Raw genomic sequence first — 27226 nt, 5'->3', positions numbered from 1 at the left:
TATTCTATCAATGTAAAGTATTTCAACAATGATTAAACAATATATACATCAGTATACTTAAAAGGAAGTCAAACAACACATTAGGACCGTAAGACCGAGCGAAAGCCATGAAAACTTAATAATGATGCAGAATCGAAAATGAAAATAAAAAAATAGATTGCGCAAGCAACAATTGATAAATGAAAGTAGCGAGCGGCATGTAGATTATTGTAAGAGTACCGTTTCCCTTAACATAAATACTCAAGTAAAAGTAAAATGCATTGGTACAATCATCCAGAATGAGTAAATGTAATGGAGTAAATGCAGCGCGTTCATGCCCACCTATGTGTACTATTTCTTTGACTAAGATAAAAGTTTTACTTAATTATGTTTAAAGTCTCTAACTTGACACTCGAGTAGGTGGTCTGTCGCTTTAAATATTGCTGCTGTAGCTCTACTAAAAATGACTTATAAGGTGGCATCGAGGCACCTTTCCTCAGCATTTTGTAGAATTCGAACTACCTATCCTCCAAATACTTCCGGTTCATCTCGCGCGGATAGGATAGGAAAGTTCCTAAATAAAAACGAGAACAGATTTGTATCAGTAGATACGACACGCCCGTTGTCCCACGCCCCAAAACATGAGCACATTCCGTGTGTGTGGACGGCAAGAAAACCAAAAGACCAAGAATGCCGGTACATTGCGCTGCTTACGGTTGTGTAAAATGCCCTACAACTAGGACAAGGGAACTGGTAGTCCCGTCCACATGTCTTTTTTGGGGGGGTAATAAAATGTTTTGTATGACAACATACGCTTTGGCGTTGACAGAACAGTAACCGTGATAAAAATCGATTGAGAAATGAGCAAGTTACGACTTAATTTCATTGTACATGCATTCAAATCTACGAGAAGGACGACCTTCCCAGCATGGCCACCACGTAGGCACGTCGGTTTGTTGTGCTGCTTCAGCGCGCGGGCCAATCTAGAGTTCATACCTATGTGCACAACAATCGGAACTGCTTCCTGGGTTCAGAGTTGAATCTGAGTGCACGCGTGAATCGAAGGAGTTAGCATTGAGTAACTTTCTTGTGTTGTCCAGGTTAAAGCATTATGCCAGAAAAATAACGTTTACGTGCGTTTTTCTTGTTGTCCGTTGCGAGGAGACCATGTCTGTGAACGCGTCGAGTCACGAGCTAATCGTACTAATTTTTCGCTATTTGAAAGAGAATGGCTTCCACACGGCTGCGGAGGAGCTTCTGAGGCACAGCCCACAGGTACACACGAACAAGCAGCATAAAAGGGCAACGTAGAGTTAGTTACCTGTATGGTTGTCCATCAGTGTGTGTGTGTGTGTGTGCAAAGTGTACATTGGAAATGCACGTGCACGTTAGGCTTCTTCCAACTGTTTCTATTATTCGCGGTGGTGGGAAGTAACGACTATACCTACTTGAATTTTTCGTTACTGTCCTTAAGTAGATTTTTCAGGTATCTGTACTTGAGTATTTATTTGTCTGATAACTATTTGCTCGCTACGTTTGTAAAGAATTTGGACTTTCTAGTCCTGTTTGTCAAAATAGGCTCGTTACTTTTATTTATTTGTTTTTATGTCAACCTTAGGTAAGATTCATTCATTGAGTAGATAAGTCACTAAAAGTTTCTAAATACTTGTATATAACAGACTTTCATTGGGTAGAGGAGTGATACATGAATAAAATGAGCCCTAGTTTGTCCTCCGATTGCCTCAGATAAATAGTTCTCTCTCGCTCTCTCCCTCCCCCCATCGTCAGAATTACTTCAGAGTTCACAGAAAACAAGAATGGAAAATAGTGAGTCACGGACATGGTTTTCTATCGTGGTCGAATCCTATTAATGTGTGATTTTCGACGCCAAAATCGAGGAACATTTTCATCTTTGTCAGAACCACAGAAAATCTCATAATTAAAAATTCCATAACGTGGTGGTAAAGGGATTTCCCAACAACGTAATCTGGAAATAACATGGATTATCTTGCGTAAAACAATGAGAAAATGTGATTTTGGTGGACCTCTGCTAAATCTTGCTTGAAATGCAGCACCGAAAAATTGGAAGGAAAATGGTGGCCGTTTTTATGGATTTAGATAAATTGTTTAAACAAGCACCGAATAAGAAATTCAATAAAAACATTACATTCGCTAACTTAGATAAATACAAATTAATGTAAAGTATAATATCAAACACCAAATAACTTTCTAAATTCCAATAAAAATATAATTGCTTCCTGAAATAAGAAATAACGTGGGTAACAAATCAAAAGAAGTACGAAATGGTGAATTTTACATGGCTTCCTAAAAGATGTTGCTAAATCTTTTCAAAATTGAAGTCCACAGGATCACGTCCATTAACAGATATTTTACAGCAGGCAGCCAGGTGTTCTCCTTGTCAGCGATGGCGGAGGTCTGTTTTCACCAAAACTGCACCAATAAAAACAAGTTTGAAAGATTGTTTTAATCATTAAAGTGATGCTCTTACCCTATTCATTTGTAAAAGGTGAGTGTGAGAGATGCTTTCTCCTTGTGATATGCCGGGCGTTCAGAGTTCTGTTCGGTCAACTTCTGCTCCAAACTCAACAAAGCCCTTCTTCCTGGGCCTGTCTTAGCTGTAGGCTTGTGCTTTCTGCAAAATCCACAAAACATCCCTAAAATGTAACAATAATAAAATTACAAAATGAACAAAAAACAAATAAAAAGGCTATTAATACCTGACGCCATACAGTAATGCAGCTAGTGAATTTACTGTGCTGTGTCACATACAGCCATGACTTAAACTGAGGCATTTTGAGCCACTCTGGGTCAAATGCAGCAAGTCTGTGTTGATTGTTCGCTGGTGCAGTCATAAAAGGAAAAGAAAGAAAAAGACTAGTCTTGCGTTAAGTGCTGAGTCTCACCTGTTGCTTCCGAACTGTACCTCATGTTGGCGTGTGTCCTCGGGACGAGGCTTTTTCGTGATTCGCTTGAAATAATTTTCAATACATTCATCTGTTTGAATGAGACGTCATTCGCGTCAACTAACGAGCAGAACCGCAACCATGCAATGCAAATTACCTTCGTGTGTTGTTCGTGTGCTAGCGACCCGCTTCGTCTTGAACCTCTTCTTTTCTGGCAGACCACGCTGCGCGTCTTGGTGGAGGTATTGTCTACCGCCACCTACTGACCGGAGTTTAATGACACGCTGCATTCACAGCGAGGACGTACAGAACACGGCAAAATCGATTAGTATGGGCAGAGACGTGTCTCAAAATTGTTTGCACGAGGGTTTTTCAAATCCACAAATGTATCCGCGATTCACACGTGTTTTTCAAATCCACAAATATATCTGCGATTTACATGTTTTTTTTTTATTGTTGTATGTGTGCATTTATCATGCCTTATCATTTGTAAATATTCATTTTGGTTGTGCACCTTGTTCAGCCATGGTCAATTTATTTGTATTTATTTTTAAATTTAATATTTACCAATGGTAAGTCATGATAAATGCACACACACAACATAAAAAAAAACTAAAAAAAAAAACTGTAAATCGCAGATATATTTGTGGAATTAAAAAACACGTGTGAATCGCGGATACATTTGTGGGTTTGAAAAACAATAAGCAATATGCAAATAATTTTGAGACATATCTCTCCCCATAGATTAGTGGCGGCCAAAATTCACTTATGGCTGCCCGCCACAAATAAATGGATATGTGGGAAACCCTGACCTCTTCTACGTCACTTGAGAAAATGAACCTATAATTTATAAATCTTGATAATATAACCTTTATTAGTCACACAATGGGGAAATTTGCATCGTTTCAACAGCAATAGTGGATACAGGGAATACAAAAAGAGCATGCAAGAGAAAACATTTGGGTGCAAATATGTCTGGCATTACAAGGTTGACGCAATAAATGCATTAAAATAAATATTGAAGCCATAATTTAGAAGACTCACCTTTATTGTCATGAACATCCATACATGCAGACGAAATTTGTTCTCTGCATTTTACCCATCACAGTGAACACACACATTTATTAACTATTGTAATGTTGTTATGAAATTATATATTTTCTTGTAATGGTGTATTGCAGTGTAAGGATAGCAATGGTGGATGTGGACTCCAGGAAGAATAGTGATGGCGTTAGCCAAAGCTAATGGAGATCCAAATAAATGAAATGAAATCAAATGAAATAATATACTGCAATAACTGTCCCGTGGTAATGTTCTTAAGATAATTTTGAAAATATGAAAATTCTGAAATATTGTTGTGAAAGTGAATTTCTAGAGGTTGGCAGCTCTGTAGTCATAGCCATGAATGCAATTTTGCTAATCATTGGCATAGTTTTAAAATTAATAATTGGTGGATTTGATTTATTTTTATATTTTAATTAATGTAAAGCGCTTTGTATTGCTTTTTTTTGTGAAAATAACTTACAAATGCAGTTTAATTGATTGAGTGATAATTTCTTCCAGTGTTTCGGCTTTCGGCCTTGGATTCTTGTGTTTCGGTTTTCGGTTTCAGTCAAAAATTTTCATTTTGGTGGATCACTACTTAAGCACCCAATCGGCCACCTGGAGGGGAACGTGGCAGCCCCTAAACGATACAGTATTACACATGCAATGTACAATGTGTCCCTGTTAGAAACAATTCTCTTCACACAGATAATGGCCCCAAAGGTGACACACTGGTTAAATTATTGATGTGCACAGTTTTATGGATGTTGATTGGAAGTCACTGCTTTCTCTCTCGGAGCAAAATTGGCGCCTTTTTACTTGAACAGTCGCAGTGTGGGACGATGGGAGCCGAAAACAAACTGACTGTAACTCCATTCCAGGAATTTGTGGAGGGCGCTACAGAGTTTTCTTCATCATTAGTGGAAATATACAGTTCCTGGTTAAAGTGAGTGTATTGTGGAAACTAAGCACATTTATTGTTCTGTTTACAAATGCTTTGTTAATATTAAGTGCTTCAATTTTTGCCAGGTACTCAAAGAACAAGCACTCCAGTTCAAATGGAGGAGGATCAACTCCAATTGAAGGTATGCTGAAGTAACATTAACATGACCGTGTAAGAGCAGGCATACTTACAGTACATTTGTTTATTTGCCGATACGTGATAATACCACTTCTTACCATTTTGATTAAAATGTGTTTTATTTTAATCAAATATTGTTCAGAAATACAAAACACAAACTTTTCTTAAATGTGCCTTAAGTTTTACTCAAATATAACTCTTTTTAGCATAAGAAATTGCAATTACTGACATTTTAACATCCAAATAAATGTTTTTCTGAGTCTTGCCGCACATTTCACTTTAATGTGGACAGTAACCAGAGGTGGGGGACTCGAGTCACGTGACTTGTTGATTTTAAGTTGCAACTTGCTTAGATAAAACTTATGAAAGGCTTGACAGACTTGGGATTCGTAAGACTTTTGACTTAGACTTGAACTACATGACTTGACAAGTCATACTGCCAATATAGTGTGCCTTTTGTTTTTGTTTTTGTGTTGTGTGTGCGCCACCAATTTGGCCACCAGTACGTACTTTATCCTCAGACCACTGACGATTGCTGAGGCTGCCTCATTGAGCAAGGATCACAGAGGAAGCTCCAAAGATGATATTTGGATTAATGGATTGTTTTTCATGAAATTTTGAAAAAAACAACACCAACATGGAAGTTTTACAACAAAAAATAATTAAAAGACAACTTCTATGAGGTGTACCTTCATCTTTCACACAGGTAAGCTAGCTAGGTATATAAGAGATAAGAAGACAAAGTGACAGAGAATACAGGAATCTGGAAACATCCATCCATCCATTTGCCATATTGCTGATGATTACACGTTTACTCCCACATACAGTATATTTCAGTATTTATCAACATAGTAACAGTGTTACATATATTGGTAGCTGTAAACACTCTTGCAAATGTTAGAAAAAATAACGTATTATTCTAAATAGTAAGAATAAAATTGCATATATACATTGATTTCGGCGGCACAGTGGCCGACTGGTTAGAGCGTCAGCCTCACAGTTCTGAGGACCCGGGTTCAATCCCGGCCCCGCCTGTGTGGAGTTTGCATGTTCTCCCCGTGCCTGCGTGGGTTTTCTCCGGGTACTCCGGTTTCCTCCCACATCCCAAAAACATGCATGAATTGGAGACTCTAAATTGCCCGTAGGCATGACTGTGAGTGCGAATGGTTGTTTGTTCCTATGTGCCCTGCGATTGGTTGGCAACCAGTTCAGGGTGTACCCCGCCTCCTGCCCGATGACAGCTGGGATAGGCTCCAGCACGCCCGCGACCCTAGTGAGGAGAAGCGGCTCAGAAAATGGATGGATGGATGGATACATTGATTTCATACTCTTAAATTTGTGCAGGAAATGTACTTTTTGTGTGTATTTAATTTTGAGAGGTATAGATGCACTTTTTTGCATTGTGATCAGTGAAAAAACGTTTTATATGTTGTGACTGACCAAGATTGTACAACTCGACTTAGGACTTGCTTGAACCAAATAATGACTTGACTCGATTTGCTTGATATTTGGTGGTGACTCAACTTGACTTTTTTATTTATTTATTGTTTGTTTTTGGTTTTTTTGGTTTTTGTTCCCCAACAGTAACTTGGGACTTGCTTGAGACTTGAAGGTTACGACTTGAGACTTGCTTGTGACATACACATACACGTGGATAAAAGTGTTGGTACCCCTCTGTTAGTGAAAGAAAAACCCACAGTGGTCACAGAAATAATTTCAATTTTACCAAAGTAATAATAATAACAAAGAAAATAAACTAATAAAAATCTGACATTGCTTTTGAACTATGGTTCAACAGAATTATTCTTCTAAAAACAAACTCATGAAACAGGGCTGGACAAAAATGTTGGTACCCCAAGAAAAGATTGAAAATAATTTGATCATAGGTACATATGGGTTCAAACAAGGTGTGTCCTCTAATTAACATCACAGGTGTCTTCCAACTCTTCATCAGTCAGTTGCCTAATCACTGTACTGTTTGGTGACATGGTGTGTAGTGTGAAAATTACACTCCTCATACAGATTTATTTCAACCTGTCATTACAAACACTGGCGACTGTGTTTGTAATGTCACATTACAGGCTTAACATTGAGCTAACACTTCACCAAAGGTCAAACTAGCAACTTTACATCACAATAAATGGACAAAAGTCACATAAACGTCTCACAGTATCACAAACACTAACCCTGTGCCTCATCAGTGAGTAGGTGAAGGAAACAATGTTTTACAGAGCATCTGGTTCCATTCATTACTCCTTTTCATGCCATCTCGTTTTACTTTTGTTTCATTTTCCCCGGTGTCGTTTGAAGTTACCATCCATCCATTTTCTGTACCGCTTATCCTTATTAGGATCACGGGCGTGCTGGAGCCTATCCCAGCTATCTTCGGGCGAGAGGCGGGGTACTCCTTGAACTGGTTGCCAGCCAATCACAGTGTTTGAACTTACCTTTCGTGCCAAAATGCTGCGTTCCGGTGCGTACCCATTAAAATAAAAGGCTACATGTTTAAAACAGGACGTCAAGTTAAGACTTGCCTGATATAAACCATTTGACGTGATAAAACAGTGGCAAATAACTATTTTAACAATGGTATATTTGACTTTAAGCTGAAATGTTAATGAATTAATATTAATTCAATTGGGTTAGTTCTACATGATTTTAAGTGATATCCCATTATAAATCCATATGGTTTAATATGATGTTGGTCTAGCCTTTGCAACTGTAACAGCTTCAGCTCTTGTGGGAAGTCTTTCAACAAGGTTTCGGAGTGAGTTTATGGGAATTTTTGCCAATTCTTTCAGGAGCATATTTGTGAGGTCACACAGTGATGTTGGACGAGAAGGCCTGTCTCACTGTCCACTCGAAATCAACTCAAAGGTGTTCTATTGGGTTGAGGGTAGGACTCTGTGCAGGCCGGTCACGGTCATGCATACCAAATTCTCTCATCCATGTCTTTATGGACCTTGCTTTGTGCACTGGTGCACAGACATGTTGGAACAGGAAGAGGTAATCCCCAAACTGTTAGACTGTTCAAAATCTCTTGATATGATGAAATATTCAGAGTTCCTTTCACTGGAGCTCAGTGGCTAATATTTTGGACATTTACAACTTTGTGGCAACAGTTTGGATATGGCCCATTCCTGTTCTGACATGACTGTGCGTCAGTGCACAAATCAAGATTCATAAACACATGGATGAGAGAGGTTGATGTGATGAACTTGACTGCCCTGCACAATCATGACCTCAACCCTATTGAACAATTTTGGATTAATTAGAGAGGAGACAGAGCCAGGTCTTCTCGTCCAATATCAGTGTGGAACCTCAGAAATACACTTCTGAAAAAATGGTCATAAATTCCCATAAAAACACAGAGGAGTTTAAGCTGTTATAAACGTAGTATCTACTTTTCATTGGTTTTCATTAAAATTGTTACTTATTATTACTTTTGTCAGATTCAAGTTATTTCTATGATCACTGTGAGTTTTTCTTTCGTGAAGAGTGGTACCAACAATTTTGTCCACGTACTGTATGTACAGTATGTGACTGACTCCCACCTCTGCCTTTAACACAAGGCAGTCCAGTTATGTAGTGTCTCAGTCTGAACAGCAAGGGCACAATGTGAAAGGAGTAGATAGATAAAAGACAAATAACCTAGAGTTTGGTGGAAATACAAGTTATAATGCGGATCCCATGTTTCCTGTTTGTGTTAACTACAAAATAAAGTCACTAAAAAGAAATACAATTGAAAATATCACAAGTTAAAAATAAAACTATGACAGGACAACTGAAGTGAGGCTTTATCACACTTACATGGTGACCGCTCTTTACCCACTGTCTTGCCCTTCGCGAGCAAAGTTCATCATCCATCTTACAGAGCCCAATTTGCAGTCGGCCTAAACGTGTTGTCATCTGTTTTTACCCAGCAGCTTCCAAGAAGGATGACAAACCTGCAAAGAAAGCACAAACACAGAAAGTGAGTTTCTCACTTGACTCCAAAAAATTCTAACTGGTTACTAAACAGAGTGATTATGATTTGTATTTTCAGTCAGTTAAACCACAAAGGGAACGCAAAGATGGCAAATTGTCAGAAACTGTCACCAAGAAGTTAAAGGAGCAACAAAATGCTGTGGCTGCTGGTGATGGTGGTGGTGATTCGGACTCTGACAGTAGTTTGGATGTTGAGAAATGGAGGAAAATGCTGGTACAAATGACAGGTATGGGTGTGTTTGCAGGTGCTGTGTGTATCATATGAGCGACATTTTCGCATAGGTGATGGGAGGACCCACTTAATTCTATAATGTCTCTGCCAATCAAATGCCCTCACAATGGTCAAGAAAGGGGAAAGTGGCGTGGATATCAGCCCTATAATGCACATTTAACACTGAATGTACATAAACAGTACATAGAGTAGTAGTTATACAGTACTTGCATTGGGTTATAGTGAAATGTACCGTATTTTCACGACCATAAGGCGCACTTAAGTCTTAAATTTTCTCCAAAATGGACGGGGCGCCTTATGTGGCGCACCTTATGTGTGCACCGGGTTCCAACATCTATAAATGTTGTGTGATGAGCGCTCCGCTTGACTTTTTTATTTTTTATTTTTTTAACCGCTTGAATGACTGGGAGCATTTCCTGCTGACACGCTGCTTATACAGAGGAAAAGCGGACGTGGCTGAGGACCGCATGCGGACGTAAAGGGGGAAGAGTGCATGAAGGAGGACGCTAAAGCCATGCCCCCAGTAGGTATATAGCGCCGGGGTGTGCATTGTGCAAAACAACATCGGTTTGGCTAAGGACCCCCGAAAATGGCACCTATGAAGAGACACGCTTACGAAGCACAGTTTAAACTCCAAGCTGTCAGTTAGGCGGAGGAACATGGGAATCGAGCAGCCGCGAGAGAATTCAAGATAAACGAATCCATGGTTCGCAAGTGGAGGAAGCAGGAAAACCAGCTCCGCCAAATCAAGAAGACGAAGCTGAGTTTCTGCGGAAACAAGGTGAGGTGGCCCGACTTGGAAGACGAACTCGAGCATTGGATTAATGACCAAAGAACAGCCGGGTGAAGCGTCTCTACAGTTACCATTCAACTGAGGGCAATAACGCTTGCAGAAGAAATGAAGATCGAACATTTTCAAGGAGGTCCATCTTGGTGCTTTTGTTTTATGAAACGGTGCCATGTATCCATCCGGGCAAGGACTACCGTGGCGCAGCAACTTCTGGCGGATTACAAGGAAAAGCTGGCCATCTTCCGCTCCTACTGCAGTAAAAAGATTGCAGACAAACACATCCAGCCCAACCACATCACCAACATGGACGAGGTGCCGCTCACTTTCGACATCACAGTGAACCACACTGTCGAGAAGAAGGGGACCAGCACGGTAGCGATACGCACAACGGGGCACGAGAAGTCTCCTTTTACTGTTGTGCTTGATTGCCACGGTAATGGACAGAAACTGCCACCTATGGTGAATTTTAAGAGGAAGACGCTGCCGAAAGAAAAGTTTACAGCCGAAGTCATCCTAAGGCCAATCAAAAGGGCTGGATGGACGAGGAGAAAATGAGAGAGTGGCTGAGTCAGGTGTACGTAAAGAGACCGGATGTCACCGTCCCTGTTGATCTGTGACTCCATGCGCGCCCATCTCACAAAAACCAAGTGCAGCAAATGAACTCGGAGCTTGCTATCATTCCGGGAGGCTTGACTAAGGAACTCCGACCGCTGGACATCGGTGTAAACAGGGCGTTCAAAGTGAAGTTGCGAGCGGCGTGGGAGCGATGGATGACAGATGGCGAACACAGCTTTACTAAGACTGGGAGGCAACGCCATATGTGAATGGATTGTGGATGCTTGGGCTAAGGTATCTGCTTTGACTGTTGTCCGAGCTTTCGCGAAAGCCGGCATCATTGCTGAACAGCCCCCTGGCAACGAGACTGACTCTGACAATGACGAGAGAGAACCCGGCGTGTTTGTTGGAGAACTTGGCCAGCTGTTCAGTTCGGATACAGAACATGAGGACTTTGATGGATTTGTGGATGAGGATTGATTTAAAAAAATAACGTGAGTACGTTGTTAAATACTTCAATATAGTACCACCGAACTCAGTTTTGCTCCCGCTGCCTTTTTAAAAACATTGTTTTAGCGTGCATGCATGCTACCGTATGTTTTAAGCTAGCATATGTTTTACCATGCCTGCGCCCAATAATACGGTGCGCCTTATGTATGTGTTAAATACAGAAATAGACCCCGTAACTGAGACTGTGCCTTTTAATACGGTGCGCCCTATGTTCATGGAAATACGGTACCTTAAAACCACCCCAAAAGTGACAGTTACTAGTATCCAAAAAAATAGTACAACAAAAAGAATTGAACAACAACTTAAAGTTGCTTGAAGATGCCTCTCTAAAACAAAACTGAAATGGATCTCTAAGTCATTGCTCACTCATAGATCATTTTACACTTGAGACTATGTGAGTTGCAGGATGCATAGTTTGGAAACAATGAGTCCCGGCAACTTATCATCACAGAGTACATATACAGTAATCCTCCACTATATGACGGTTGTTGCTTCGTGGTCCCGCTATACTGTGTTGCAGATTTTTATTTGTACAATATTTTTGTTTTGTTTTCCAATGCTCTTGCTCTCTCTCAATATATTATGTTTCGGCCTGCTACGATAGCAACTTTTTAGGACAATATATTTTCCCCAAAACTATCACAATAAACGAGATCGGGGTTTTTTTATGCCACTGATATTATGATATTACAGAGAATTATAATTCAAGTACATCCTTTTTAAGAACAATTAACCATCAATTCTAGAGAACATTGGCATTGTAATGCAGAACAATAAATAAAATATCTGAGATAAATAAATCGAAATCAGAAACTGTCGCAGAAATTGCATATAAACATTTGGCACAGAGGTATAGAATCATGAATCCAGTAAAGAGGCCCCACAATGTCTTAAAGCCCCACAATGTCTTAAAGCCTGCCAAATTTGAATGAATAAAAAACACCACATACTTGCATTTGGGCTTTGTCACTGTTTTTAAATCAGATGCCATACATTTTGTTATCACAATTGTTAGTCTTTTGATTTATTGCATTAATGTTGTCATGTTATGTACCATATATAATTTTTGCTGCCTGTATAATTTCTGCTGCGTCTTGGCTTTTGAAAAAGAGATTTTATCTCTCAATAATCTTTTACCTGGTTAAATAAAGGATAAATAAAATGTTAAATAAGCCCCACCGTCGAGCTGCTGGACTGTGATGTGCGACCTTTACCTGTCAATCAAATGACGCTGAAAATAAATCCGCTGAAGTCAACTACTGCCTCAATATTGATAACGTGTGCCGCTGTGATTATGGTTTATACACAGTTAACTTTTCCGTGTGTGTGAGTGTGTGTGTGTGCGTGTGTTATGTGGGAAACACACAACTCAGAGCGCTGACGATTTAACAATGTCGCCGCGGTCGAGTGAACTTTTTAGCTCCAGCCCTTAGCTCGTTAGCTTGCAGGCTAGCAAATGTAATAAACCGTTAACTGTCCATTAAGTGTCCCAGTTGTGTGCATCTATGAAGCAAATGCCGTTCTGCCAGCGTCTTGGTGCGCGTGAGCGGTGTGGTGGGTGTTACCACAACAATGAAAACTTATCGAGTCCAGAAAAAAACTCCCGTGTCCATGGTGTTTATGGAACGATAACCCGCCCTACTCTTCCTCTGATTGGCTAGCACCAAGACAGCATTAGCACTTTTGAAGCTCTTTACTAACACACGCACACACATACATAGGGCGAGTCTAAAACCATGCATCAACAGACGCATATTGAATATGTTTCATGCGTCCCTGCTAATTCTTGTGCGTCTCAGACGCAGGACACACATCACACGAAATCCTTGCTAACTGGTTAATCAGAATCATGATTAATCGAAATGATACTTAACAGATTGATTATTAAAATAATCGTTAGTTGCAGCCCTCGTCTACAGTATCCTTCATTTTCTCTCGATTTTTTTAACTGTGCTGACATTTTGCGCAAAAAACACTAATTGATATTAGCCGTTCCTTGTTGGGACTTCCAAATCATTACCAGGGCAAATTCCACTCTTCCCCTCCACTGTGCAGGACCACAGTTGAAATTGTTGCAATTTGTTATTTAAAAAAATAAAGAAAAAATTTGAATACAATTTTTAAAAAGTTGCTAGATTGGTCAGAAAGGTCGCTTCATACAGCCTCAATATTACTAAGTTGGCAACACTAAAGACAAGTCATTGCTTTTGTTCGCTTATACTGCCGATGTGCACATCAAAATAAAAGCACTGCTTTCAAAATAAAAGCACTGCTTTCAAAATAAAAGCACGTCATATTGTATAATTTATTTTGACTTCATAAAGCCTGCGAGGGCCGGTCAGAGACTGAGGGCAGGGCGGATGTGGCTCACAGGCCGTACTTTGCACGAGTGTGCTGTCAGCTGATTAGCCAATGTTTATATTTTGGTAAAACCTCTAATTATGATGATGCAAAATACACGCATAGTAATTAACATATTGTTAAATTAATACTGGGTAACCATGCAAAAATATGAACTGGCATAGTCCGTGCAAAGTGTGCTGCTTTTTTAAAATATACTTTCCTTGTCCACAGAGGTCGACATAGCCAAGATAGATACCATCAATGCTTTGGACCCATCTATAGCAAAACCTGTCAAAAAGAGAGTGCGGAAACCTCAGGCTAAGCCTAAAATTGACACGTCTGGTAAACAGCCACCTGAAAAGAGTGATGTCTCTGAGAAAGCGGTGACGGTGGAACAAACAAAGTCAAGTCCCCCTAAAAAGACTACTATGGGAACGACTGCACCTGTGACCCCCTTGAACAGCACACAACAGCCGATATCATCAGAGGAAGGGAGAACTAAATTGTCATCCAAAGAGACAAAAAAGAGGGGAAAAAAGAAAGTTATAACTCCCACTGGAGAACAAGCTGAGGCTCCCACACCCCAACACAAGAAGAAGAAAAAAAAGGAAAGTTCTGAAAGCGAAGCGGGAGAGAACAGAGGCATAAACGGTGGCAAGGGCGAAGAAGCTGTCAACTCCGGATCCGTTGGAAAACCCGTCGAGGATGTAACAAATTGCATTGAACCGAATTCTGTATCCCAAGATGAGCAGGTCGTGGTGAACACAATTGGGAATGCTGAAGAAGTAAAAAGAAAAGAAAAGAAAAACAAGAAAAAGCAAAAGTTGAATGCTGATAGTCAGAATATTTCTGAGACCCTGATAAAAGACAAGAAATCCCAAAAAAAGAAGAAGGGTGACGAAGGTGATGAAGACAGAATGGTTGAACCCCCAGCTGAGGACAAGGAATCCCGGAGGAGGAAAAGGACTGTTGACCATGTAGAAGTTGGCGAACAAGTGTCGCAACAGGAAAATCCAGACCAGAAAGACGACATCAGGGAAGCAAGGAAGAACATGGAGACGCCGTGTCACATGGAGGTTCCCAATGCAAATGTGAGAGAAAAGAAAACAAAGGAGAAAAAGAGAAAGAGTCATCCTGTAGAGGGTACTCCTCAGCAGGTGGGCAATGAAACGAAAATGAAGAGGAAAAAAGACAAAGCTAAACCTGAGGAGGAGCAGATAGTTGATGAAAATGCAAGTGTTAACATAGAAGAGATAGCTGAAGCAAATACAGAAGTAAAGAAGAAAAAGAAAAAAAAACTTGGCTCGATTGACACAGTACCTCTTTTCAGCCTGGAGACACCAAGTCCTCCATCACAGAAAAAGAAAAGTAAGTTAAAAATGAATAGATAAACTTGCACTGTTACGTCAGGATATGATGTTTTTCTTTTTATTTCTTCAGAGAAAAGAAAAGTGGATTCAGATGAATTCCCAGCAACACCGTCATGTGAAAAGCACAAGGAGGTATTATAATACCATACATCCATCCACAGTGAGGTCATTAGGCTGTTAAAATATAATTTGATTGACCTTTTTTTTTTTTTTTTTTTTTTGGTTCATTCCTGATAACCAGGAGGATACATTTTTTTTATTTTAATGAAAATAATTTTTACATTTTTTACCATTTTATCCCTTTTCCTTATTACTTTAATATAACCACCTACTAAGTTTGTTATAGTGCCCATTTTTGTTTGTGATGGATTCCTAAAAGAGAGGCCATGTTGCTCCCCAAATTCAAGACAAAGGAAGTTTTTGTAAATCAAAACATATCCCTAATATCCTACTAAATAGCGTTAGATTGCAAAATGGAATATATGTCAATACTGCATACTTTCATGTTGTTTTGTTCCACAGTATGATGTACAATACAATTTTATATGACATTAAATGGAATAGTGCTTTTTAAAACCAGTTGGTCTGGAAGTTGTGTGACGTGAGTGGCTGTGTTCGGAATTACTCATGTATCAGAAAAGATTCAGGACTGTGGTCACTAACAGGAGGTGATTTTATAAACCCACTGGGGCCCCAGGCAAGAAGGACCTTGCCCCCCCCCCCCCAAAAAAAAAATATCATAACAGGAACATGACTAAGCAAATACATTTTATTAAATAATTGACATGAAATTAATGACAAATAACTAACAACACGTCCCTAGAGCCAGTTTCTGTAGCCGGGGATCAGATCGCCAAGGTCCCCGCCTTCGGCCACCGCCCAGCTCACACTGTACACGACCCCTATGACACGTCTTGTTTACGAATAAGGGAAGAATATAACGGGAGATTGACATGCGGATCGGTGCACCGTCTGCAGTGATGCGGACTTTGTATCGGTCCGTTGTAGTGAAGAAGGAGCTGAGCCGAAAGTCGATCTACGTTCCTATCCTCACCTATGGTCTCGAGCTGTGGGTCGTGACCAAAAAAAAAAACAAGATCCTGGATACAAGCCACGGAAATTAGTTTACTTCGCAGGGTGTCCGGGCTCTACCTTAGAGAGAGGGTGAGAAGCTCGGTCATCCGGGAGGGGCTCTGAGTAGACCCGGTGCTCCTCCACATTGAAAGGACCCAGATGAGATGGCTCAGGTTTAGGTTTAGGATGCCTCCTTGGACGCCTCCCTGTGAGGTGTTCCGGGCACGTCCCACCTGGAGGAGACCCCGGGGACGACCCAGGACACACTGGAGAGACTTAGTCTCTAGGCTGCCCTGGGAACACCTCGGGATCCCCTCGGAAGAGCTGGAGGAAGTGGCTGGGGAGAGGGAAGTCTGGGCTTCCCTGCTACAGCTACTTCCCCCGTGAAGTGGAAGAAAATGGATGGATGGAACGAACAACACTGAAACCCTTAACTCTGTAATGTGGGTCTAGACACGATGCATGAAGCGAGGCTGTGTGGAGTATTGGACGGACACATCGCCCAGCCGCTAGCTAGTAGCTTCCATTTCTCTATAGCCTCACTCTGTGCGCTGCGCGTGGCATAACATTTCAGGGAAGATGCCTTTTTGGGGGTTTGTAGGCATAGCTAGATGGCTAACGGTGCACTTGTAGCGGCAGAAATGGGCCAAGGTTTTATGACTTGCAATTGCGACAGATAGCCACCGATTAAATGACGGCGCTCAGTACTTCTATATAGTGGATGTGACTATACGTCCTGCCCCCCCAAAAAAATCAGACAACTGAGATGGTTAAAAAAAAAAAAAAAAAGTTAAACGCTGTAGCTCAACAGTCCAATACTAAGTCGTTCTGTCTTTGCAGTACTTATTTTCAAACATATTGAAAGATGCACCAGAGGCCAAAAAAGTCTAAATTTGACACACCACACAGAACCCGGCTGAATTTGAATCAATAAAAAAAAAAAAAAAAAAACACGATGTATGCATTCATGGGCATACTGTATAGTCTCTCTTGGGCTAATTCCTCTCCTTTCCAGTGCATACCTCCACCTTTCTCAATGTTCTTCCACCTGGTCCCTGCTTTCACTGCAGATCACAATGTCATCTGCGAACATCATGCTTCATTGGGATTCCAGTCTAACCTCATCTGTCAGCCGATCCATCACCAATGCAAACAGGAAGGGGCTCGGGGCTGATCCCAGATGCAATCCTCTCACCTCCACCTTAAACTCCTCTGCCACACCTACAGTAAACCTCACCACTGTTCTTCTGCTGCCCTCATACTTGTCATGTACTATTCGAACATATTTCTGCAATTCCAGACTTCCTCATGCAGTACCACAGTTCCTTTCTCAATACCCTGTCATAGGTTTTCTTTAGAGTGATAGTTCCCACAGTTCTGCCCATTACCCTAGTTCTGAAAAATGGGCACAAGCACATTTCGTCCCTTCCTCAGGCATCTTCTTACCTGCTAGAATTCTGTTGAACAGCCTGGTCAAAAATAAATAAATCTACCTCTCAGATAGCTTCCATACCTACACTGGACCTGCCTTTTCATTTTTTTCAACCTCTTTAGTGCCTTTCTAACTTGTCCCTTACTAATCATTGTTATTTCCTGATCCACCACACTTGCCACTTTGACTTTTCCTTCTCTCTCAATTTCCTCATTCATCAACTCCTCAAAATATTCTTTCTGTCCATTCAGCACACTACTGGCACCAGTCAACACATTTTCATCTGTTCTTGACTACCCTAACCTGCTGCACATCCTTCCCATCTCTATCCCTCTGTCTGGCCAACCTATATAATCAATCTCCCTCTCCTTGTTTATTGTCCAACCTAGCATAGATCTCATCATCTGGCTCTTTTTTGGCTGTTGCCACCTCTACCATCACCCTACGTCGTATCTCCATGTATTCCTTTCTCTTCTCCTCAGTTCTCTGTGTCCCACTTCTTCACTAACTTCTTTCCTTGTATGATTTTCTGTACTTTAAGGTTCCACTACCAAGTCTCCTTCTCCCCTTTCCTACCAGAAGACACACCAAGTACTCTCCTGCTTGTTTCTCTGATCATCTTGGCTGTAGTGCTCCAGTCTTCTGGAAGCTCCACCTGTCCACCAAGAGCCTGTCTCACCTCTTCTTGAAAAGCCGCACAACACACTTCCTTTCTCAGCTTCCATTACATTGTTCTCTGCTCTGCCTGTCTCTTCTTCATCTTCCTCCCCACCACAAGAGCAATTTTACACACAAAAACTACTGCTAACCAAAAAGAACAAAAACGCTCGTCTTAATTTTGCACGCAAAAAAAAAACCTGAGTGATTCCAAAGATTTTTGAGAGAATATTATATGGAATGATGAGATGAAAGTTGTGATTTTTGGAAGGTGTAAATGTCGCACAACATTTCAGAAAAAGACCGTCATACCAACAGTCAAACATGGTGGTTGTAGTGTGATGGTTTTGGCTGCTGTTGTACTTCAGGACCTGGACAACTTTCTGTGATATCTGGAGCCATGAATTCTGCTATTTAACAGAAAGTCCTGAAGGAAAATGTTCAGCCATCAGTTTGTGACCACAAGCTGAAGCATATTTTTGGTTCTGCAGCAGGATAACAATCCAAAACACAACAGCAAGTTCTGAATGGCTTAAAAAACAAAATGAAGGTTTTGGAGTGGCCTAGTCAAAGTCGAGACTTGAATCCATTTGAAATCCAGTGGCATGAACTTAAAAAGACCATTTATGCTCGAAAACCCTCCAATTTTGCTGAATTCAAACAATTCTTCAAGGAAGAGTCGGCCAAAATATCTCCACAGAGATGTGAAAGTCTTATTGCCAGGTATAGAAAACACTTGATTTCAGTTGTTGGTCCTGAGGATGGCCCAATCAGTTATTAGGTTTAGTGGTGCATTACTTTTTCACACAGGGCCAGGTAACTTTGAATTATTATTATTTTTTGCCTTAATAAATGAATTCACCATTTAAAAACAGTTATTTAAGTTCACTTGGGTTATATTTGTCTTATATTTAAAATTTTTGGGATGATCTTAAAGTGGGCGGCACGGTGACCGACTGGTTAGAGCGTTAGCCTCACAGTTCTGAGGACCCGGGTTCAATCCCTGGCCCCGCCTGTGTGGAGTTTGCATGTTCTCCCTGTACCTGCGTGGGTTTTCTCCGGGCACTCCGGTTTCCTCCCACATCTGAAAAACATGCATTAATTGAAGACTCTAAATTGCCCGTAGGTGTGACTGTGCGTGCGAATGGTTGTTAGTTTGTATGTGCCCTGCGATTGGCTGGCAACCAGTTCAGGGTGTACCCCGCCTCCTGCCCGATGATAGCTGGGATAGGCTCCAGCACGCCCGCGACCCTAGTGAGGAGAAGCGGCTCAGAAAATGGATGGACAGAAAAATGGATCTTAAAGTGGGGAAACTGCAAAAATATTAGAATTTGAGAAGGGGGCCAATACTTTTACAATGCACTTGTACGCCAACAAATTCAAACAAATGTATATTGTTTTGTCTCAACTTCTTAGGGGGTCTGCTGTTTACCAAATGTTAGCCAATAATGTGGAGTAAACATTTCTGAGTGCACCACTACTTTTCTCATTTAACAGATGCACATTCACATTTACCACTCTCGTTTTTTCTTTTCTTCATCCTCAATTTTTTCCGTTTCTTTTGCATGCCCTGATCGACGAGGTCACTTCATTTTTGTTGTGAGGTAGATTAGTGCTATTGATATGGATATGATATTGGAAAAAAATGACATTGTGTTTTTTGTTTGTTTGTTTTTAACTGCAATTTACAGTGGGTACGGAAAGTATTCAGACCCCCTTAAATTTTTCACTTCGTTATATTGCACCCATTTGCTTAAATCGTTTGTTAAATTTTGTTCCTCATTAATGTACACAGAGCACCCCATATTGACAGAAAAAAACAGAATTCAAATTCCTGTCTAATTTCCAAATTAAAATGTATTTTCATTTTTTTCTTGATTGTTACATAATATTCAAATTTCTACAGATGGTGAATTTTGGGTTTTTGTTTGCTGTAAGATACAATCATCAGTTATACATACGCTATGTACTGTATTTGAAAATGAAATATTTCAGTCTGTGTGTTTGTAGTGCACCTACGACTTTCACTTACCTAACTAAATTAAGCTTTTAACACTATAATTTATTGAGATGTACCTGTGTAAAAGGGATGGCCAAGTAAAGTCCAGAAACAACCTATTCTGCAAGCTTGCTGGAGAGAAATGGGGCGCATCAACTATCACACTACGCACTTCAGCACAGCTCGTCCTTGTGTATTGTGCCCCTTTTTGGTCCAGATCATTCCATCCACACCACATTGACACCCAGCTCAACAAAGCCATGCAAATCATAACTGGGACAATTCGCTCAACACTAAAACCATGGCTCCCTGTCTTATACATTGCTCCCCCATGCATCAAGCCAACCACATCTGCTGCTCCAATAGATTGGAGGCTGCCCCATCTACCGATCAAGAGAATACACTATATTGCCAAAAGTATTCACTCACCTGCCTTGACTCATATATGAATTTAAGTGACATCCTATTCTTAATCCATCGGATTTAATATGACATCGGTCCCCCCTCTGGAGTTATAACATCTTAAACTGTTCTGGGAAGGTTTTTCCACAAGGTTAAGTAGTTTGTTTATGGTAATTTATGACCATTTTTCCAGAAGCACATTTACGAGGTTATATGCTGATGTTGGACAAGAAGGCCTGGCTCTGTCTCCACTCTAATTCATCCAAAAGTGTTCAACAGGGTGGAGGTCAGGATTGTGCAGGCCAGTCAAGTTCATCCACATCAAACTCTCTCGTCCATGTCTTTATGAACTTTGATTTGTGCACTGATGCACGGTCATGTTGGAACAGTCAGGGGCTATCTCCAAACGGTTTCCACAAAGTTGAAGTTATCCAAAATATTAGCCCCTGAGTCTCCAGTCTTTATGGACCTTGCTTTGTGCACTGGTGCACATGTATGGATGAAAGATTCGGTATGGATGAACTTGAGTCGCCTGAGTCCTGCCCTCAACCCGATAAAACACCTTCGGGTTGATTTCGAGTGGACAATGAGCCAGGCAACATCAGTGTGGGACCTCACAAAATATGCTACTGAAAGAATGGGCAAAAATTCCAATAAACTTTAAACTTAACCTTGTTGAAAGCCTTCCCACAACAGTAAAGTTGTTATAGCTGCAAAGGGTAGTCCAACATCATATTAAACCATATGGATTTAGAATGGGATATCACTTAAAATCATGTTAGTCAAGGCAAGTGAGCGAATGCTTTTGGCAATATAGTGTATCTTCACCCCACCCACTGATTGACCCCCATCAAGAGGGAATGGCTGTTCAAGTAGTTCCCCAATAAACTGGTGTCAGACCCTACTCAACCGGTCCCTGGCACCACCAAGCTTTCAAGGAGACAGTGCTCAGCCATTAGTTGATTTAGGACTGGTCATGATCCATGCATGGTCAGCAGCCTTCAGCCCCACTGTGCGCTTGTGAAGAGGAGCAGACATTGGAACACATAATTGAAGCGTGCCCTCTCCAAAGACTGAGGGGAGGATTAGCCACCCTACACTCAGTAAAGCAAGATGCAAGTGACTGGCTGAAGGACTTTGCATTCACTAAATAAATGAATAAATGGCACATCCAATGAGTGTTCGATAAATAATTTTTTATTTGACTGGTGTTTGTAGTCAACTACAGCACAGTATATAACAAATTTTATATAGTGATTAGGGAGTAGAGAATGAGTGAACAATTCCTAACACAGTCCTCCTGTTGATTTCACCTTCCGCACTAGGTGGCGGTAATGTACCTAATAGATGGCTGCCAACCGCCAATAAAACGCAAAAGAAGACGTCGTTTTTATTTGTTTGGTCTCAAATAACATTAACTATGTCAAGCTGCATCTTCAAGTAACGTTGAGGCTTTCTTAAAGTAAAAATTATGTGGAGGTTAAGTAGAATCCGCTATAAAGCTGGCCGAGCAGGCTTCAGCTTGGAAGAGTTCCGGTTAAAGAGGCGAGAGCACGAAAAAGGTTTTTTTGTTTTGGTGTTCTTTGACGACATGTAACGAAGCAATGTACTGTAAAATCAGGTTGTTATTTTGTTTTATCTAACGGGTTCATCTTCTTGTCAGTGTGATTCGAATGGGTTGTGTTACCGTTTTTATTTTATTTAGCAACTGCGTTTAGACATGGTCAACGTAAGCCTAGTTTCACCAAACTCCTTTGTTTAATATAAGCTCCCTGGCCAACACCATTGCATTTTTGGACAGCAAGTTAATGCTCAGTTTTGATAAACATAATTAGGTAATTATATATGTTTATCATTGTGGACGTTTGCTGTGGTGTAGAACTGTACTGCATCATAGTCAAAATACAACCTACAATATATAATTTATACATTAATGTAAAAGTTATACATCGTTGACACTGTCAGTGAACCCTGGGAATTACAGTATTAATCTTTTGTTATGGCGGAATGTTTGATACAGTTTGATACATTCTCTGCTACCGCCTGTATAGTTTATACTCAGGCAAAGTACCTCTGGGTTAACAGAGGCTCTCTGATTTACTATATTTGTCCATAGCATGACTATCATGTTGGCAAAAACAGCTGTCTGTTGAGTGAAGTGTGATTTATTTATTTATTATTATTTATTTATTTTTTATTTTTTTTTTTTTTGGGTGCTGTAGCGCTTCGTCGGGCCCGCCGAGACAGAGAACTGGTGAGCAAGAGACTCCTGCTGAATGAAGATGACGGGCAGCAAGAAACCATCATGGACACTTGTTCAGATGAAAAGGTGAGTGACAGCAATATCTTTAGATTAATTACAGTGGAATGAAAACATAAATACTTGCGTCTTCTATGTGCAGGATGTTGTCAGTTTGTTACACAAAATTCAACACAGTGGTCTAGAGAGGGAAGCCCAGCTTAAAACCTTGAGTAAATCTCTCCGTGACCCGGCATCTCAACTGGTCTTCATCAAGTATGCCCATGTTCCTTTGATTTTGTTTTATGTAGAAAAAGTTTGAACAGCCATAGGTTATTCTCTTCCTTTTCCCTTGCTCTGTGTGTATTCTGTCAGGCAAGAGAACAGTGTCCACATGCTGATCGGCCTCCTCACGGGCACCAACACTCTGTGTCGCCTGCAATCTGTCCACTGTCTCCACGAGCTGTCTCACTCTCCTCACCCCAGCGTGGCCCCAGCCTGTCTGCCCGCCACACCCTACCTCCTCACCTATCTATCTGGACAAAGCACCAGGTTCACTGTTAGTGACATTTCTCCCCTTGTCAAATTACATATGACGGAACCGTTCATCATCTTTTTTGTGTATTCACACAGGAGCTTTGCCTCTACACGCTTGGGAATTTATGCCCAGACAGTGATGTCGTGAGAGAGAAACTTCTGGCTCAGGGAATCATACCAGCCCTTGCCAGCTGTATAGAGGTACAAGATTTGCTTTGTCAGAAGTACTGCAAATGAACACCATAAAAAATAATTAGTAAATTATTATCATACATGTGTCCAGAACCAGAGGCATAACATGGCAGTGGTGGAAGCCGTCGGCTTCACCCTTTCACAACTTCTCCAGACCAAAGAAGCATCAGGGAAAATAATCCCGTAAGCACCTCAATCAACCATTACATGCTTAGTGATACAAGTGTGAAAACTAGTTAACAGCTGGTGTGTCAATATCGCTATGAAGTGCCTTTAGTGTCCTCATCAGAATCACGCTAGTCATCATGAAAGTCTAGCAGAAAAATTCAATTCTGAGATCTTATTATAAGTGGCCAGACATTTGCACAGATACCAGTACAACGATGAGTCTGCTAAAATGTTTCCTTCATTTTCTGATTTTTTTTTTTTTTTTTTTTTTTTTTTTTTATTTTTTTTCTTCTCCCTTTCCTTTCCCATTGGATATACCGGTATGTAAAATTTTGCATGTCCCACACACGTGTCATGTTTAACACAACGTCCCAACTTCATTGGAATTGGGGTTGTACATTGAATGTGAACTTCCATGGAAAATCTCATGTTTTTGATTCAGAAGTGGGGCAGTCTTAAAGGCACCTCATGGTGATATTAACTTTAGGGCTTTAAAACAATAAAATGTCTACTTACCTTTGTTGCTATGATAAATATGGCTGACAAATGAGGATGATGCCTCTGAAAAAGACCCATCGCAACACACTTTAGGGTTTCCCTTCTTTTATTATTATTCTCTGTTGTTTACCTGTTCATTTAATGGACAGTCAGGACAGCGTTACATAGTCCACTTTTGACTTTATTTTACATTTTTTTCTCTTAACGATTGCATATTGAAATCTGGAGGTTCCACTGCTGTTGCTTCATGCGCTCTCTCACGATTTGTAGGTTGGTTCTGGCCTCTAGTTTACCTTCAAACCTTTTAGCAGTCCTGACACCCAACCAGAATTTTTCACTGGGGCCTGCCATTGAGTGTGCTTGGTGTCTGCACTACCTCACATGCAGGTGAGTGCTGTCCACTAATCTCAGCATGTATGTCAAGCAACACTTATTTTTTTCAATTGCAGCCATGTAATCGTTAATAAAGATGTGACTCTCCTCTGCTGCTGTCTTCTGCAAAGTGGTGAGGATCTCCAAGCTCTGTTGGCTTGCGGGGCTCTGTTGCAGTGCAGTATGTTGTTAGTGTCGCTGGGTGACACTGTTGTTCAAGGAAACAAAGAAGAAGGACTCGAACTGGTGAGTTAATTGTTGGCCAGTGTTTCCCCAACCATTTTTGAGCCAATGATTCTATTTTACATTAGCTCTCTCAGCACAGTACTAAACAAGAATGTCACAAATAGTTGACAAGTGGATCAATTAAGTACCTTCTGCCATCTAATGGAAGCACGTTTGTTCTGCCTTCACTATATGTCGCTGGCAGAGATAGATGAACAAAGTTACATTGTTTGTCATAAATAAATTATTCTCCGACCAGTTAAGTACAATTGGATAATGCAGTGCATTGTTTGGGAATCACTTGTATACACAACTCCCACAAAATTATGAGCACTTGCAGAATCTAATGACTGCCAATACAGCTGCTGTATCAAATATTCTGTCTTTACAAAGGTAAAAATGCTCACGTGTGTTACCCTGTACAGTACACCATTGAAAATTTTTAGACATACCTGAATTGACAGTGCGCGTTCCCGTTTTTTTGTTTGCTGTGTTCCACCTCCTCAGCTCATCTGTCCTCTGCTAAGGTGCGTAGGGAACCTCCTGTCTTGCTACACGCCAGACGAGGTTAGTGCTTGTTTGAGTGACGAAGGGCTCGTAGCTGCTCTGTGTGCTCTGCTTCAGGCTTACGTCCAGAGTCGACCCGCTTTGGCCAGAGAGAGTGCCTGGGTCCTCAACAATCTCACAGGTGGTTCTTCATTCTGCAGAGATTTCAATTGAATCACCTTTAAAAACAGCATTTAAGCTGCGTTTACTTGGGTTATCTTTGTCTGCTATTTCCATTTGTTAGATGATCTTTAACATCAAAGTGTAGAAACTATGCAAAAAAAATAAGAATTTGAAGGGGGCAAATACTTATTCACAGCACTGTATGAGAAATTGGGTTTTCACCTTTCTGCTCAGTGTGAAATGCACATTTTTCTTCTGATGTCGTCGTTGTGTTGGACGCAGTTTGCAAACTATAATGATGCATTCTCGCCGTTTTCCCACTCCTTGAATCAAATATGTGCACCTCGCATTGATGACGTAAGCTAACAGGAAGCTACTGTATAGACAAATAGTATCGAAGCTCAGAGGGCTGGCTGTGAATGAGTTTAAATAAGCCGATCCCCGAGGCATAAAAAAATCCTCAACCATTTTTTTGTCTTGGAAGTCCTTGAAATACTTTGAAATACGTATTTGTTGCAGCCCTAATGGTGGCCACCTGTCACATTACTACTTTATTCCAAAAAACTTTTTCAGTTCTAATGTTTTTATAACTTGTAATGGTTTTCTTGTGATGTGATCCAGCTCGATCCAGTTTATTCTGTTCGGCCTTGATGAGCCTCAACTTGGTCCCGAGTTTGATCCACCTTCTGCCATTCTGTCAAGGAATCAACACAATGGTCAGTGCAAAAACTTGCATTCTTTTTTTAGCATCATAACTTCTCGTAGCTGAACGATGTTGGGCACTGCCTCCCTGTCATCTCATACTCAGATCCTAAGAGTTTTAGCCAACGTGGCCCACAAGAAAAGGGAGTTCTGCATCCAGCTGGCTGAGCTCGGATTGCTGTCTTCACTCTCTGCCACACTTAAAATGGCAGCGCAAGAGGTGGTCATCCTGAGTCTGGACATCCTTTTCATGCTCTTAGCTAGTGATTCTCAAGTGAGTCAAACGCTTGAGTCTCACCCAATGGCATTAGATTATCTTCATATTTCAACAGGGCTGCCTTATATTCTTCCTCAGGTGGTGGAGGACTTTGTGAAGCAAGGTGGCAATTCACTTCTTGAAACCTTGCATTACTGCAGCGAAGGAGATGTAAGGCGAAGGGCAGCGTACCTCCTGGAGCACCATCTTCTGTCCTCCTCATCGTACTCTGTAAATGCTTCACAATCAAATGTCTTCTAACCAAGAACTTGTTAGTAAAGCTGTTTTTGTGTTGCAGGGCAACTGCATCCCACATTCTTGACAGCAAGTCCGATGTGCGCAATGTCACATTAAATTCAAATGCATCAAAGACCCATCTGAGAAAGGAAAAGTACTCAAAACAATTTCACATTTTTTTTGTTTTGAAACGTAAAGCACTGTTTTGTGATATATTTGGACCTTTGATCAATAGTACTGTAGTTTATATTTAGCCCAAATTTAGTATTAGGGTTTATTCTTTACATAATGCATTCATGCAAGACTAATCTGTTTCAATTAAGCAACAAAATACATCTGAGTAAGACGTCATGCTTCAAATGACGATACTTACATTTTACTTCACATTTTTTCATGATTGGTTGTCTGTGTTGTTCATAAATGTAATTAAATGTATTTTTAGCTACCTATTGTGAAATAAACCAGTTGCTATGAGAGTAACCTCTGAATTAGATTATTACAGTTATTGACTACGTCTTCCTAAAACACAACATCAGTAAGAATGTATTACTTTCTACGCTTAACAGCAAAAACAAGTTAGATGAGTAGGCTACACCATGCAAACTCAAGACTCCATTTAAGATTTAAGACTCCAAAGTCCATTTAAACAAATTAGATGAACCACCGCAGGTAGATTCCTTCAGGAAAATGGTTCTTCCTCAGGACCAGGCACGGGCAGTCGTGTAGAATGAGCCGCAGCAACGTCGGAGTAA

The 27226-nt window shown here is 40.7% G+C and overlaps 2 protein-coding genes and 1 long non-coding RNA gene across 6 annotated transcripts; 2 read left to right on the top strand and 1 right to left on the bottom strand.

Moving 5' to 3' along the window:
* The first annotated feature begins 1006 nt into the window (after positions 1-1006).
* Positions 1007-17407, top strand: LOC133484494 (sister chromatid cohesion protein PDS5 homolog B-like). Its single transcript, XM_061787144.1, has 7 exons — positions 1007-1254; positions 4775-4893; positions 4977-5032; positions 8952-9001; positions 9074-9242; positions 13677-14813; positions 14886-17407. Exons 1-7 carry the CDS (start codon positions 1147-1149, stop codon positions 14954-14956), a joined length of 1710 nt encoding a protein of 569 aa, XP_061643128.1. The 5' UTR covers positions 1007-1146; the 3' UTR covers positions 14957-17407.
* On the bottom strand, positions 2050-3337 carry LOC133484497 (uncharacterized). Its single transcript, XR_009790425.1, has 4 exons — positions 3061-3337; positions 2904-2994; positions 2489-2632; positions 2050-2430 (listed from the first exon to the last, which is right to left on the bottom strand). It is a non-coding gene; the product is annotated as an uncharacterized LOC133484497 (long non-coding RNA).
* Positions 14928-26954, top strand: tmco6 (transmembrane and coiled-coil domains 6). Of its 4 annotated transcripts, none has more exons than XM_061787148.1 (13): positions 14928-14947; positions 22602-22708; positions 22782-22894; positions 22994-23177; positions 23252-23356; positions 23439-23530; positions 24284-24400; positions 24463-24631; positions 25118-25298; positions 25901-25995; positions 26088-26255; positions 26337-26468; positions 26536-26954. In XM_061787148.1, the coding sequence occupies exons 2-13, from the start codon at positions 22685-22687 to the stop codon at positions 26557-26559; spliced, it is 1404 nt and encodes a 467-aa protein (XP_061643132.1). In that variant the 5' UTR covers positions 14928-14947; positions 22602-22684; the 3' UTR covers positions 26560-26954. The 4 variants fall into 4 exon arrangements, with proteins under 4 accessions (XP_061643132.1, XP_061643129.1, XP_061643130.1 ...); XM_061787145.1 differs by lacking the exon at positions 14928-14947 and adding an exon at positions 21748-21941; XM_061787146.1 differs by lacking the exon at positions 14928-14947 and adding an exon at positions 21749-21941 and having other exon boundaries at positions 24517-24631.
* Positions 26955-27226: the final 272 nt, after the last annotated feature.

The sequence above is a fragment of the Phyllopteryx taeniolatus genome, chromosome 10 (assembly GCF_024500385.1).
Source record: "Phyllopteryx taeniolatus isolate TA_2022b chromosome 10, UOR_Ptae_1.2, whole genome shotgun sequence".
Taxonomy (NCBI): domain Eukaryota; kingdom Metazoa; phylum Chordata; class Actinopteri; order Syngnathiformes; family Syngnathidae; genus Phyllopteryx; species Phyllopteryx taeniolatus.
The sequence above is the reverse complement of the archived record's forward strand: the minus strand, read 5'-3'. Positions and strand labels throughout refer to the sequence as shown.

Excerpts from the sequence above, each read along its gene's own strand:
- LOC133484494 (XM_061787144.1), top strand. The coding sequence starts at position 1,147 with ATGTCTGTGAACGCGTCGAGTCACGAGCTAATCGTACTAATTTTTCGC. Across the intron at positions 5,033-8,951 it reads AGGATCAACTCCAATTGAAG|CAGCTTCCAAGAAGGATGAC; the intron begins GTATGCTGAAGT and ends GTTTTTACCCAG. Across the intron at positions 14,814-14,885 it reads TCCATCACAGAAAAAGAAAA|AGAAAAGAAAAGTGGATTCA; the intron begins GTAAGTTAAAAA and ends TTATTTCTTCAG.
- tmco6 (XM_061787145.1), top strand. The coding sequence starts at position 21,851 with ATGTGGAGGTTAAGTAGAATCCGCTATAAAGCTGGCCGAGCAGGCTTC. Across the intron at positions 23,531-24,283 it reads GCATCAGGGAAAATAATCCC|GTTGGTTCTGGCCTCTAGTT; the intron begins GTAAGCACCTCA and ends CACGATTTGTAG. Across the intron at positions 25,299-25,900 it reads GGTCCTCAACAATCTCACAG|CTCGATCCAGTTTATTCTGT; the intron begins GTGGTTCTTCAT and ends GATGTGATCCAG.